Source organism: Anas acuta, chromosome 11, assembly GCF_963932015.1.
Source record: "Anas acuta chromosome 11, bAnaAcu1.1, whole genome shotgun sequence".
Classification (NCBI taxonomy): Eukaryota; Metazoa; Chordata; class Aves; order Anseriformes; family Anatidae; genus Anas; species Anas acuta.
The window spans coordinates 21,710,424-21,725,952 of NC_088989.1; the positions used below are offsets into that span (position 1 = coordinate 21,710,424).

General features: G+C 36.5%; 1 protein-coding gene across 18 annotated transcripts in view; it reads right to left on the minus strand.

Moving 5' to 3' along the window:
• ERC2 (ELKS/RAB6-interacting/CAST family member 2) overlaps positions 1 to 15,529 on the minus strand; it is a 556,650-nt gene that overhangs the window by 330,552 nt on the left and 210,569 nt on the right. For 17 of the 18 annotated variants that reach the window (XR_011100132.1, XR_011100130.1, XR_011100127.1 and 14 more), the window contains one exon: positions 788 to 925. The exons of the other annotated variant lie outside the window; for it this stretch is intronic. Coding sequence is in view for 2 of the 17 variants with exons in the window: in XM_068694082.1 (XP_068550183.1) it covers positions 788 to 925 (138 nt within the window). In the remaining 15 variants the exon portion in view is untranslated. The remainder of the gene's footprint in view (positions 1 to 787; positions 926 to 15,529) is intronic. 18 annotated transcript variants of the gene reach the window in all.

The window sequence follows — 15,529 nt, forward strand, 5'->3', positions numbered from 1 at the left end:
CTTAACCTTTTAATTAGTTGTGTTCACCTGTGTACACTGAAGTGATACATATTGAAATCTGTTAGGCACAAAAAGTGAGTATTTATACTAATTTATTTTTTTTTTTTTTTGCACACATTAATTTGGATTATACTCCTATTCAAAGTTAACTGGTAGAAAAATCCAGAAATTGCTAAAATTAGTGGGAATGTTGCCGCTACATTAAATAGGCCAGATTTATCTCTCCAACTTAGGAATTTTCAAATTAAAAGTATGTTGTTTTTTAAGGTGGAAAAGAAATACAATTCTCCAGTTTGTCTGTTTGGTTTCTCCTATAATTTAAGTGTAGTAAGCCGATAGAGCTGAGAACAAGCCGAAGTAACAGTTGGTATTGTCGATGATGGCTCTTCAGTTTGGCTCTGTTTAACAGGCAAAAGAACAAGATAATCAAGACCACAAAGCCATTAAAATACCCCAAACTCTCCCTTCTTTCAGTCAGGTGTCCATGTCTTTCTATTCATGCGGGGAACAACCACTACCAACCTTCTACTAAGGCAAAAATCTTCCCATGTTCTGAGCTGATCATTCCATCCTCATTTAAAAGGACATCCATCGGTACCTCAGAATCCTGTTTCAGTTCATCAGTCAGGAAACACTCTTTGCCCATTGTGCCAGAACAGAGCCACCTGCTTTCCTGGCAAGGCTCATAGGTTTTGTTGCAGATGCCGGACCAACTTAAAAAGACATTTTCTGGACATACTTCACCCACAGGAGCAGCACATAATGCTGTTGCACAAGAAAATATTACCTTTTCTGATAGTGCTTCTTCTAAGGTTGCTAGTGCTGTGTCTGTGTTACTAGAATCCGTCTGCAATGACTTCACTCTGTCTTTTAGATTAGTTAGTTGTTTGTCTTTGTCCCTAAGTTGCTCCTGTAGATTTTCAATCTGAAAATAAAACCAGATCATAATATTCATCAACCTTGTCTTAGCATTTAAACAACGACTTGGGTGATAGGATCAACTGAATGTATACACATTGTACATAAAATACACATGCCACAATATACTACTAGGTTTCTACACAATGTAATGTGAACAGTTTTTAACTTCTGTCTTCTCTTGTTTTCCTTTGCCACAAAATCATAGAATCATATGAGTTGGAAGAAACCTTAAAGACCACCTAGTTCCAACCACCCCATGCTCTGGGCAGGGACACCTCCCACTAGATTAGGCTGCCCAGGACCTCATCTAATACCTCATCTAATCTGGCCTTGAACACCTCCAGGGATGGGGCATCCGCAGCTTCTCTGGGCAGCCTGTGCCAGTGCCTCACCACCCACCGTGTGAGAATTTCCTTCTGACATCTAATCTACATCTTCCCTTTTAGTTCAAAACCATTCCCCCTTGTCCTATTATTATCTGCCCTTATTTTCTTTAATGGTATTTTCTATTAAATGAAATAAAATCTCAGTGCAGTCAGCTATTATACTATTTAAATATTTTCTGATATTAATCATTTTAGTTAAAGGTACTGCATTATCTCAGTAATTCTAAGTATGCGTGGAATGGCCCCTTTAGATAATTCTAGTTACAATAAAGACAAAGAAAGAGAGAGGCAAAGCAAGTTCAGTGAGCCACAAAGTGAGAAAGAGGAAAGATGATAACCTACTTCTCTAACAACCTCTTCCTCCATGATGCCCTGCTGTAAAAGAAACTCATCTGGACAGAGATCGTGATAGTACCAGTTGATAGTTACCGAGAGCTACATAAAAACAAACGAACAAAAAACTCTTAAAAAACAAAAAACCCTTTCACTCTTACTTGAGGTACAGAGCAGTTTAGATGGGAAAGTGTTATTAGAAGCTGGGGAGTAGTGTAGATGCTGAACATCTTCACACTCATCAGATACCAAGACTGAACCTCTGAGCACAAGAAGGTCCAACTAAGGAAGGCACCAAAAATGGTACCCAATATATTTTAGACATTTTAATAAAATCCTTATTTTTCCATAATACATTCTAGATAAGCCAAGCAATCATTGCAGGCTTCCTGTCCCTGATGGTACCTATGCAGTTATAACTTGTGCATAAAGTTAACCACATATTGACCGTTTCACAGAAGCAGAGAATATTGGAGTTAGAAGGGACCCACAAGGCTCGAGTCCAGCACCTGGGTCCCAAAATCTGTTAAAGGGTTTAAATACAGAGACTTTAAATTCTAGGGAACAGCATAACTGAAAATAAACGACTGTCTTCATTCTTATAAGCAGTGTATAATATTCTTATAGTAATACTATTCACCCAGTCTTAAAGAATAAGAAAAAAAACCTGTTCAGCAAATTCAAATTTCCTATGTCCTGAAGATGCCAAAGATTAGATAAAAACCATAATTTCTTAATGCACAGTTATTACGGAGGAGGAAAAAAAAAGATAAAACTGAAAAAAAGCCAGATATACTCAATTTCTTCTTACAGAAACAATAGACATTACATAAAATGTTTACCGGTTGTTCTCTGGATACCCAGTACCCTGAGCTGGTGGAAGGGGATGGGGAGCAGGATGTGGCCCTCACCATCCACGAAGAACTGGTTGGTGACCTGCTACAGCACTTGGATATACGCAAGTCGATGGAGACGGATGGGATACACCCAAGGGTACTGAGAGAACTGGCAGAGGAGCTGGCCAAGCCACTATCCATCATTTATCAGCAGTCCTGCCTATCGGGGGAGGTCCCAGTTGACTGGCGGCTAGCAAACGTGACGCCCATCTACAAGAAGGGCTGGAGGGCAGACCCGGGAAACTACAGGCCTGTCAGTTTGACCTCAGTACCAGGGAAGCTCATGGAGCAGATCCTCTTGAGAGTCATCACGCAGCACTTGCAGGGCAAGCAGGCGATCAGGCCCAGTCAGCATGGGTTTATGAAAGGCAGGTCCTGCTTGACGAACCTGATCTCCTTCTGTGACAAAGTGACACGCTGGGTGGATGAGGGAAAGGCTGTGGATGTGGTCTACCTTGACTTCAGCAAGGCTTTTGACACCGTCTCCCACAGCATTCTCCTCAAGAAACTGGCTGCCCTAGGCTTGGACTGGCGCACGCTTCATTGGGTTAGAAACTGGCTGGATAGCCGGGCCCAAAGAGTCGTGGTGAATGGAGTCAAGTCCAGTTGGAGGCCAGTCACTAGTGGCGTTCCCCAGGGCTCGGTGCTGGGGCCGGTCCTCTTTAATATCTTCATCGATGATCTGGACGAGGGCATTGAGTGCACCCTCAGTAAGTTTGCAGATGACACCAAGCTAGGTGGGTGTGTCGATCTGCTTGAGGGTAGGAAGGCTCTGCAGGAAGATCTGGATAGGCTGCACCGATGGGCTGAGGTCAACTGCATGAAGTTTAAAAAGGCCAAGTGCCGGGTCCTCCACCTGGGGTGCAACAACCCCAAGCAGAGCTACAGGCTGGGAGATGAGTGGTTGGAGAGCTGCCAGGCAGAGAAGGACCTGGGAGTGATGGTGGATAGTCGGCTGAATATGAACCAGCAGTGTGCTCAGGTGACCAAGAAGGCCAACGGCATCCTGGCTTGCATAAGAAACAGTGTGGCCAGCAGGTCTAGGGAAGTGATCGTCCCCCTGTACTCAGCTCTGGTGAGGCCGCACCTCGAGTACTGTGTTCAGTTTTGGGCCCCTCAATACAAGAAGGACATGGAGGTGCTCAAAAGAGTCCAGAGAAGGGCGATGAAGCTGGTGAGGGGCCTGGAGAACAAGTCCCACGAGGAGTGGCTGAGGGAGCTGGGCTTGTTCAGCCTGGAGAAAAGGAGGCTCAGGGGCGACCTTATCGCTCTCTACAGGTACCTTAAAGGAGGCTGTAGTGAGGTGGGGGTTGGCCTGTTCTCCCACGTGCCTGGTGACAGGATGAGGGGGAATGGGTTTAATGGACTCGATGATCTTGAGGTCTCTTCCAACCTAGAAATTCTGTGAAGTTGTGTCAGGGGAGTTTTAGGTTGGATCTTAGGAAGAACTTCTTTACCGAAAGGGTTGTTAGGCGTTGGAATGGGCTGCCCAGGGAAGTGGTGGAGTCACCGTCCCTGGAAGTCTTTAAAAGATGCTTAGATGTAGAGCTTAGGGATATGGTTTAGTGAGGACTGTTAGCGTTAGGTCAGAGGTTGGACTCGATGATCTTGAGGTCTCTTCCAACCTAGAAATTCTGTGATTCTGTGATTCTGTAAAATACTATGAAACCACATTAACTTTGCTGTTCCTTTCATCAAAAAATGTAATGTATCTCATGGCCAACATCATTTACATTTAAAGCAATTCAGACTTTAACTTAGGCAGGATCCTTCATAATTATTTTTAAACCAGATTTAAATATTCTGTTGCAAACTTAAAGATGAATTCTATGCATGAGCAGCTCCATAGAATTCAACAATTACAACCATAAAAAACAATTCGGTTCCCAATGTGCAAAAAAATAATAAGAATAAAAATAAATAATCTATCACTGTAATCAGAACCATTTTAATTTGGGTTTTACTTTGGTAAAATTCTTCACCTCTGTTACAGTGTTATACATGTGCAGGAAAAAAAAGGCTGAACTTAAGTTTTATCATATAGACCAATAATTAACAAATTATAAAATCCAGAGTACAGCTTTTTGCATTTTATAAAGTTCAAAAAGATGCAAATTTAAAGAGAAATCAAGGGAAAATAAAATAAAATATATAAATATAAGTATATACATATATATAATAAAATATAAAATATATATTAAAATAAAATTTGAGAGTCTATTTGAAGGAGCACTTTTCAATTGGAAAGTCTTTATGTCAGTGTGATAAATTCAAATATTTTGTTTTTATTATTAATATTTACATACATGGCTTGGTACATCAAATTACTACTATGGACAAAAAATTCCACTTGTTCTGTAAGCTATAAAACACTAAGGTATATATAAAAAGGTTTTGGTGAAGACCTGGCACAGAATAGTTCTTGTAAATGATCTCTAGTAATATTTTTCTTCCTGTGTATGTTTTATACAGATACAGAAATAAGATACATGTGTTAATGAGTTAAGAACTTTTTATTTTATGGCATGTGTATTAGTCACATCTAAAATTACATTAGCTGGCATTCAGCAGACTGCACACTGTGTTTCTTCCTTTACTTTCTTACAAGTATTGACGATTCTAACAACTGCCTCATGACACCCAGTGGAATATCTAAGCAATTGCACTCTTCAACTTCAAAATAAAATCTCAAGCAAAGAGGAAATAACACAGGAGAGTGAATATTGATTACGTGTTCTTTGAAACAAAGTTAAGATCTGGTCCTTTATTATCATCAGCTTGACCTACCAATTCTAGGCACCCCAAATTAAAGTACTTATTTCCTATGCACAGTGCTTATCTGAATTCCACAGCATTTACATGATTTCCTTCCTCTTAAAACTAATTTAAAATATGATCCAACTCTTAACCAAGAAAACATGTTCTAAAAGTATTCAGCATCTACGAAATTCTTTCCTCAGAGGTAAAGAGAATAGGCAGCAAATTAAAAACATCCCCATTGAATCACAACTGCTTTAAAAGAAGTCATTTGATGCATAGTCTAGAGATATAAACAAGAGGAAAAGATCTGATTATTCTTCTTTTTGTGCTATATAAATCCAAAGAAAATGCATTGATGGGAACAGGACCACATTGTGAAAAGAGAATTAGTACCACAGAGTTTTTGTTTGTTGGGATGGGCACAGGATTAGTAAAGATCTGCTAACGCAGGCCAAATTTTATGACTAGTTAATCACAAAGTTCTCAAAAAGATTAGAAGAGCCAGTGATTGAGCAGTCTCTGATGCTAAAATCTTGGAACACAAAATATGATTGAGTTCTCTCCCCCTTCCCCTCCCCCCACCCTACCGCTTTTTTTTTTTTTTTCTTAAATCCAGAAGGAACAAAATAAACCCTCTGGTAAACAATATCATCTAATATACATTGGGCACAGGCGTAAGAATATGATTTTATTGCTGATTTATAGTTTTTGAACATTCATGTTATGACAAGGACTGTTATGTCTTCCTTAATCCTCAACCATTTATATTCTTACCTGATACGAAATGAGTTCCTATGTAGTTCCTATGTAGTTTTGTCAACATGTAATTTTTACCTGTGTAAACTGCTGTGTCCCTGTACCATGAGCTACGTGAAAAGGCATTGCACTCCACTCTTTCTGTACTTCACAATGTGCTTATATTCCCAGATAGACATTATTTCTATTTGGAAAAACAACATCCTTACAGATAAATGTCTTTCCTATGGGACACTCTATCAATAAACAACAAGTGCTAATCTTGCCACTTTTGGGTGACAGTCTCAGGAATGCTTCTTAAATGCTCAAGGGATTAAATTAAATCTCATGCACAGACAGGCTTCAGAACTCTACAGTAAAACAAGTACTTGAAAGAAAATTACTTTCATTATCCAGATTAAGGTACTGCACACTGGAATATGCAAGAAAATTAAATAATCTGAGAAAGTGTCCAAAGATATAACAACTTGCCTTTAGAGATATGCATTACAATGTAGGACTTTAAAACATAACAAAATATATCAGAGACTTCCTGGACCCAGCTAGTGAAATTGTAAAGCTATATACTTAAACTTACCTTCATATATTTTTTCTCTCTTGAAAATGTCTGAATTTTCAATAACTTAGACAACAAATACTTTGCAACACTGGCATTTTAACTCTGGTATTTTTAATTCTAAAACTCATTTTGATAAATTCTAAATTTCTCTGGACAGAACTCTGTGAAGTTTGTTTCATATTACAACAAACATCACATCTATTCCAGTGAAGTAGATCAATAAAATCAGTTTCATTTAAAATTGAAACATGGGGAATGAAACTAAACTTTTGCATATATCATTTCCATTATTTATAAAAAAAAAATAAAACATATTATTTTACAAAAATAAATTCTATTGAGTAATTTCCAAATCATTAACATTGTATGATAAACAGTCAATGGAATTACAAGAAAAACAATGTTTTAATAAACAAAGCATTCATCCAACACGAGCAGTATTATTTTAGTATATATAGTATTACAGTATTATTTAGTACAATAGTATGTATTTCCAGATGGTAGCTGCTCCCTCCTGGACATACAAAACAGAAGACAAAACAAACCCATAGCTATTAATCTAAACTAAAAATGATTAGAAATAGGTCAAATGCAAATACTCTAAATGTCTACTTACATGCTTTTTTTTTTTTTTTATTGGTATGACTCATGGCAAATGTTCTGTTTCATAATGCAAATACTTCTTGTCAGACACATTTCAGTATATTCCAGAATGTAAAACTGGCTTTGGTAGCGACTCAGTACAAGAAATGCATCTACAGACATCCTAATACCTCCACTTATTTTTGTGTGCATTTCTCCGTGCATTATTTCCAATGAAACATGCATCTTTAGCCTGAACGACCAGTTAGAATGAAAAAAGAAAAAAAAAAATCCCTACCATACCTATAAAAACACTACTACTGAAAGCACAAAAGACGTGAATAGTTCTTGGAAAGCACTATATATTTGCTGTCTGAAATTTTTACCCAATGATGCATAGTTATTAAATACCATGTTAGTCAGAGTATTTCAAAAACTACATTAACAAGTTCAAAAGCAACTATTTGAATTTTTACCCTGGGCAGGGGTGTGTGTGGGATCTTTGGTTCCATAGTTTTCCACTGACATTCATGATATGACCCAAACATATTTATTCATTTTCAGTACAATTTCAATTAATAAAATGAGCTTATTAAGGAGATATCTTTGCTTCAGCAGTTTGACAATGCAGAACTGTCAAAAAGAGATGCCCCAAAAGTGCTTCCGTATTGCTACCTTCCACTTGGGTTTTTCCTTTTAAATAGGTATACAGACAGTAGACAGATAATCACAGAATCACAGAATTTCTAGGTTGGAAGAGACCTCAAGATCATTGAGTCCAACCTCTGACCTAACACTAAGTCCCCACTAAACCATATCCCTAAGCTCTACATCTAAGCATCTTTTAAAGACTTCCAGGGACGGTGACTCCACCACTTCCCTGGGCAGCCTGTTCCAATGCCTAACAACCCTTTTGGTATAGAAGTTCTTCCTAAGATCCAACCTAAAACTCCCCTGGCGCAACTTTAGCCCATTCCCCCTCGTCCTGTCACCAGGCACGTGGGAGAACAGGCCAACCCCCACCTCGCTACAGCCTCCTTTAAGGTACCTGTAGAGAGCAATAAGGTCGCCCCTGAGCCTCCTTTTCTCCAGGCTGAACAAGCCCAGCTCCCTCAGCCACTCCTCGTGGGACTTGTTCTCCAGGCCCCTCACCAGCTTCATCGCCCTTCTCTGGACTCTTTTGAGCACCTCCATGTCCTTCTTGTATTGAGGGGCCCAAAACTGAACACAGTACTCGAGGTGCGGCCTCACCAGAGCCGAGTACAGGGGGACGATCACCTCCCTAGCCCTGCTGGTTACACCGTTAGATTAATAGGTAAGCAAATCATTGTTCCTTGCCAAAGATACTTAATGTAACCAGCTCTATCTAAGATATGCAGGTTTGTATGAAAAAAGACATGGCTAATTTATCATAATCTACAATTTAGTTATGCAGAAGACTACTGGTAAAATTTAGATCTCCTGTGATTTAAGATTAAGATGGAGAATTTTCATCTCCACAGGACAGTGATACAGATTTATTCTGAAATATACAATCTGAACTATAAAACATTTTCAATCTTCTTATATACTGTGAAATTAATACTGTTATATCCATTTGAGTCATAGTTTTCATCTTTGTCACTTTGCATTTGATGGATATAATCAGATTTAAAAACTTAGAAATATTCATTCTTAGAGGACTTGATTTTATATAGAAAATAGGTCAAGTATGGTCATATGAAAGATATTTTAATATATTTTAATGTTACCTCTTTTTCATAATCCTGAATTATTAGTTGAAAAGTACTTCACAATTAAATGTTTTTGAAAGTCAGATGGAAATAATAGCCCAATTAGTATATCAGCTGTGCTTGTTTAGCAAATCATGTTAAGGATTTAGAGTTGTTAAGAATGGCTAATTGTCATTCAGTTCATTGTTTTAATAAGGATAAAAAGACAATAATAGACACAAAAACATAAAATATGCTCCCTCAGAATATTTAAGTTTGGAATAAGATGAATTATAGGGTGATATAAGTAATATTTTTAATGAGGAGGTATTCTTTGTACTTACACATTTGCAGGTAAGATCCATACTTTTGGCTACATTTGGGCACTTTATTTGTCAGAGTGCTGGCAGGCTGCGTATTTGTGAGGCAGAAATGCTCCTTTATTGTACTGACTGGGTAGACCAATGGTTTTAAGGACTGACAGCTTCATCCAGCCATCAGATCATTTTCTCACTTCTTTTTGGTAAGATGTACTCTCCTCTTTTAATGTTTAATGTTTAATAAGTATTTGGAGAATTTTATTTCAAAATTCAAAATGTGTGTAGGTTCCGAACATTAAAATGAATGTTATATTGAGAAGTTATAAAAATCCTTAAAACATTTTTTAAAAAAGTTTTGCTGCTTGCAACTTTGCTAAAGTACAAATTTTGCACTAATCTTTGTTTTTACCAAGGTAATTGGAAAAAGGCTTGCTAAGCTTATCATTACATGCTAAAATACTCTTGGATTTCATAAGCAGCTTCAATAACTATCAAAATTCTTGATTATTTCTCAATAGAATAAAGCTTCCTTTTACTGTCTTCCAAGTTTATATTCTCCAAATTGGAGTAACAGTCCCATCGTGATAACTTCAGATTACAAAATGCCACATGGATCAATAGTATCTTTTAGCTTTATATTTCTTCTTTATTTTGTCCCACAAGATATTTCCTTAAACATCAGAGATCTTAGCCAAAAAAAAAAAAAAAAAAAAAAAAAAAAAAAACAGATAATCACTTCAGGTGATAAGTTTGGAGGAAAGTAGCACATTTGTAGCCTTGCTTGGACTGGCACCCAAGGAGAAAGTCTCCAAATCAATGGGTTTGTATGGTTTTCATGACTGATTGATCAGTTTGAATAGTTCTTCCACTTCCTTAACACTACCTTCAGGACTACAGCTCAAAGCAGCAAAACACAGCTGCACAGTGACCATCCCAAAGAAGCTAATGAATCACATGCTGCTTCAGCCATCAGCTCTCACAGTAACCTGATGACAAGAGCAATAGAGAAGTGGCATGATCTGGTAATTACCCTGGTGCTACCTTCCCCACTCGCACAATTCAGGCAGGAACATAAATAAATAATGCTTCAGAATTTTGCTCTGCTTCACAAGCTTAAACTGAAAAGATGCAAAACCATTATAAGAAACCAGAAAAAAATATTAACAGAATATTTCTTCCTGAAGTACACTTTTTTTTCCTCCAAAGTGCTGATATTTCTACACAACATATTTTCTGCATCTTCAAGCTCATCATTTTTTCCATTGATTAGATTAACATTGTGGTTTGAAAATTAATTATGATTATTCATTACATGTATTTTTATAACATAAAATACTTGTTTAAACCACATTTATGTTAGTAAGAACCATGTAGTGCTCATTTTATCTAATGTCACCTTCCCTTTTGCTTCGTCTGAAGCTGCCAATTTTCATGCCACCTTGACTTTAACAAAGCATGAAGTGCTTTGGGCCAGGAACAGTATTTAAGTAAAATAAGGCTTCAAATTTTAATTTGTGTCTTCCTAGAAACATTGCAATATATAATCATTCTGAAAATAAAACTAAATCATTTGTGACATGACATTTTTCTTTGTGAAATCAATTCACCTTTGTTTTTCTCTAAATGTTAGATTTTATTGTACCATTTATTGTATTAATGCATATAGTACCTTTTTAAAACATTTTTGTATGAAAAGCTCCAATAAAATAATGCAAGCCAATAATTTAGATTTCTCTAGCTAGACACACCTTTCTCTATACTTCCAAAATACTAAACTTATACAAAATTGACAATGCCAACCAAGAACTCATGGAGAAACTATACCCCATGGGTTTATGCTGTCTCTTGCAATAAACACTGACGTGTTAAGTCAGCCAAGTTTACCATGTCATAGAGGAGAATATCAAGTCTTGGGATGACATACTAAGTACTATCAATTTTGTTAGGCAAGGCTCCATGTAAAGGCAGTTGTGAAAGACTGCATGCGAATTTGATGTCTGCCTTGCTCAGTGGTTAGAATAAATTCATTACAAATAAGCATTGTGAATAAGCTGAAACTCTGAGCTAAAGTGAAGAATGCTCACTTGGTGCTCATGACCGCTTCCAGCACTATCCAAGATTTTATGAAAGTATTCATTCATATTTTTTTCTCCAATTTCTTGTTAACCTGCAAAAACTGACACTAACATACTAAATAAAGGATTCAGATGCAAACTGCAAATTAACCCACATAAAAAGTTAATAGAAACACAAATTGATATAATCAAGGCACATATTACTTATTTGCACTGGGCATGAAATAACACCGAAAAGAAGGCAAATCAGTTTTTGTTTGTTCACAAGCAACAACAATGAAGCTGTGTACAATTACAGTAGCATCAACAGGACATCAGATAAGATCATCATCTGCATGCACTGATAAAGAATGCAGTGTGCATGGCTAATTCCTTATGATGTTGAATATGAAACAAAAATTGAAAGCAATGATTTAAATACCTTCTTTTACAAATACAAGTGCTATATAGCCTACTCAAGTACAAGGTCAGTATTAGACCCATGTTCCTCTGTATTTAAAACTAACATTTCAGCAATCCCAGATCAGATCTTTCCGGAGCTTGTTCCTTTATCTATTTGCTTTTGTTTAATTTGTTCTCATAATAATACATTTCTTTTTTTTCTTCTGGCAATTAGAGTTTTTTTCTTTTTGCAGCAGAGGGTGGAAAAAAATGGTGAGTAATATCTGCTTCAGGTCTGTGGATCAGTAATCTACAATTTTTGTCTATAAATGTAGATTATCCAGAATTTTATCATGGGCAGCTTAATTACATGTATGCCTATTACATGGCTTCTTATCGTGACAGCCAATACAGAGTATATATAACAAATAATAATGAACCTTTATCAAGCTGTTAGTTCCTAACAAGCAGAACAAACCAAATTAGAGTACCTTTTGGAAAGGGGATTTCTTAGTAAAATTATTTTTAGTAAAATTATATGCTTAGGAGGGTACTCAAAAATTATTCACACATTAACCAGAATTTTCCAAGTAGGTAAAAACAGAATTTCTTTCTTGTTATTATATTATTAGTACTCCATAGGTCCTTAGAGACCTTTAATCCCATAGTTTAACTTCCAGAGAATTCTTCCAGCACTTCTCATGTGAGCGACCCAGGTCTGTTCTTTCCTATTTTGGTAGCACTTGGAATTGACTATTCATTTTTTCTATTCACCCCAGACAGCACCCTTTACCCTCTTTCCCTATGACAATCTCAAATGGCTAAAATTTTCATATACAATTTTTTCTACTCTTAAATATAATTAATTGTCTTTTAAGAGGAAAAAAAAAAAAAGCATCAATGAAGTCTGGACAATGATTTCTAACAGCTTTTACCATCCACCAATGAAAAAAATAAAAATAAAAATAACTGATGTGTCCCCAATACTTAATTATTATCCTGGAAGGGTGAAACAGAAGAACTCATTCATTTACAAGTGTTTTGTGAGGTTTGTTTACACCAAATCTGTGTGCTAAGGAGCAACTGATCAAGAAACACAGGGATATTTTGCGGTCTAGAAGACATTCTTGCTACTAAGCAGTTTAGTCCTATACATTGACTTCATCTGTCCATCCATCTAATAGTCCACTCTTAACAGTCACCAATCACGGTATGGTTGTAAAGTGCAAAGAAAAGGAATATGATTAATGAAGACGTGAAAGTTAGATTGCTAGCAAGCTTCTGAACTGATGTAACACAGTAATTACACTTTCCTCAAATAGCCTGAAGAAAGCAAGCAGTCCAGTAGTAGAATCAAGAGATGTATTCGCCTAAGGGGTATATATTTCCCATGTCATAATATGCTCTTTATGATTAAGTTCCTCAATCTGTTGACCAGATGTAATATCAACCAAATACTAGTAAAATAATTAAAATAGTACAGAGGCATAAAACATCATTACAATATACAGTTAAAAAAAAAAAAATCCATAGGATTGGAAGTTTACCAAATTAAAAAAGAAAAATATATATGTCCTTTAATTTGGGAGAGAAAAGAAGGAATAAAGAAGGAAAAGAATCTATGAACTGTTGATCACTAGGATAAAATGTATATTGTTTACTCGGTTTATGCAGCTGTGCTGTCTGGACAGTATCTCTAACAAAGGATTATTACATGTGAACACAAAAAAAAGTTTTTATTCTGTAATCAGAAACATCAGCCTATCTCATGTTGATATGAATATAGAAACCGACAGCATCCTACTGCTGGAACAGAAGAACATCCTATGGCAAGGAACCGAAGCAAAATTGGTAGAACATACTCAGTGCAACTGTAATTGGGGGGTCAAAGAATGAAAATATTTTCCTCCAATACAAATGTTTTTAGTATTATTATTGCACAATCACTGCAGGAAATACTTCATCCTCTTTACTTACTGTGTGATTCTAGATCTCTCCCATAATACAGGATTCAAATGTACTGGTACAGGAAGGATTCAGAGAAAACAAGCCTTAGGAACAAAGTAGCTGATTTTTCACGTAGAGAAAAGAAAGCTCCCCTAGGGGTGCTTATGGAAGAGATCTGCCCTCAAGTCAGCTGATACTTTTACGGGGCTATAAAAGCTGGTCAGTGGGCAAACTGCGCCAAGAGAGGAGAAGGCTGTCACACAAAAAGGAGTTCCTGGACTCAAAGCTTGGCTTCTGTTGCCAGACTCCAGCTGAGAAAGAGCTGGAACTTAATGCTAAAATTAACCTTCACCAGGAAGCTGGCCAAAGGAAGCCTGGACTGATAATATCCACTTGTGTATCTGGAAATACTCAGTCTCTGTCTCCTTCTCTTCGGGGACCAATAAATTCTCAGAACAAAACAGCTTGACTCTTGGACTCTTCCAAGCAGGACTCAGAGTCTTGTCAGGCATCCATTGAAAAGTTTTTGTTCTCATTATATGTATTTATTGTGATAAAATTCAAAATGTAATAGGAATTTTCGAGATAGTAAAGATAATAATACAAAATGGACTAACACATAATTTCAGTTACAATACACAAAGAGGTGGACACTCATTCTTAACAATATAATGCTTCTTATAACAACCATTCATGGCCAGATTTTCAGGTTGGGTTGGGTATGAATTCCTATGTCTCACATTTTACATGCTACAGGGTAATGGCCAACTGTATATTTTTTATTTATTATTTTTAAGCATAGTCTATTATTTATCTTTTGAAGTCTACCCAACTGCGCATTCAGACCGCCTGAAAATATTACAGGTATTATTTCTCCAACCTATAAAATAAGACCCTTCTGATCAATCATATATTCCAGGTATTTGAAGATGTATATTTTGTCAGGTTTTTGTCAATTTTGTCAGTTTTGCATTATTTGGTGTAGCTGCATATAAAATAGGAAATGTTCGTTTATGTAAGAATTTTTCAAGAAGATTTTGCATGGAAAACTTACATTATGCAAAATGCAAACTATAGAAGCTGGCTTGAATATGCTTTACCATAGAATTGAATGTAGAAAAAAAAGCTGCTTTGGCACACTCATAGTTTTAGTACAAATTCTTTAAGATGATATAAATCAAAAGCTATATCAATGTTAGTCTTGCCATTCCTATAATATCTGTATCAGTTGGGAAGACTTGAGGGGCCTCTGCCCAGATTAAAAAATTACAGTTCTCATACAGTTAATGGAAGAGAGAGGCAGCAGGTAAGTTGTATAGACAACTTCCCTGTTGGGCAACAGGGAATACTGAAAAGGGAAGCTACAAAGGAAAAAGTAACAATAGCTACTCCAAGAGGAAGCCGCAGAAAGAGAGCAAGAGCCAGTCAGATGATAGTATGGATATATTTCAGAGTGAATACATCACAGATGCATATGCTGTGTGCATAATTTTAAAACACACAAATATATGAATTGAAATATATATAAAATAAAACAATAACATGAGCTTTAAAATAGAAGACCAACCTGTTCTGAAAACAGATTTAGGTTTTGCTTTCCCAAGTATAACAACAATGAAACTAAGAGGCTTTCTACCTAATTTTAAATAAAAGTATTTCACTTTACAACTTGTTATTAAATTCTACACAGTTATTGAAGAACAGCGTAGTATTGATACATTAACGCAAAGCATTTATCAATGGAAAAAAGGGACTAAAACAGAAAAAAAGAGTCTTCATCAGCAAATGACTAAGTAGTTCAGAAAAACCAACAGAAGGAATGATTTTCCATAACCATCCTGAGTTACGATTTTACATACTTATGAAAGGAAAACACAGACATCCATTTTCCCCCCCCTCCC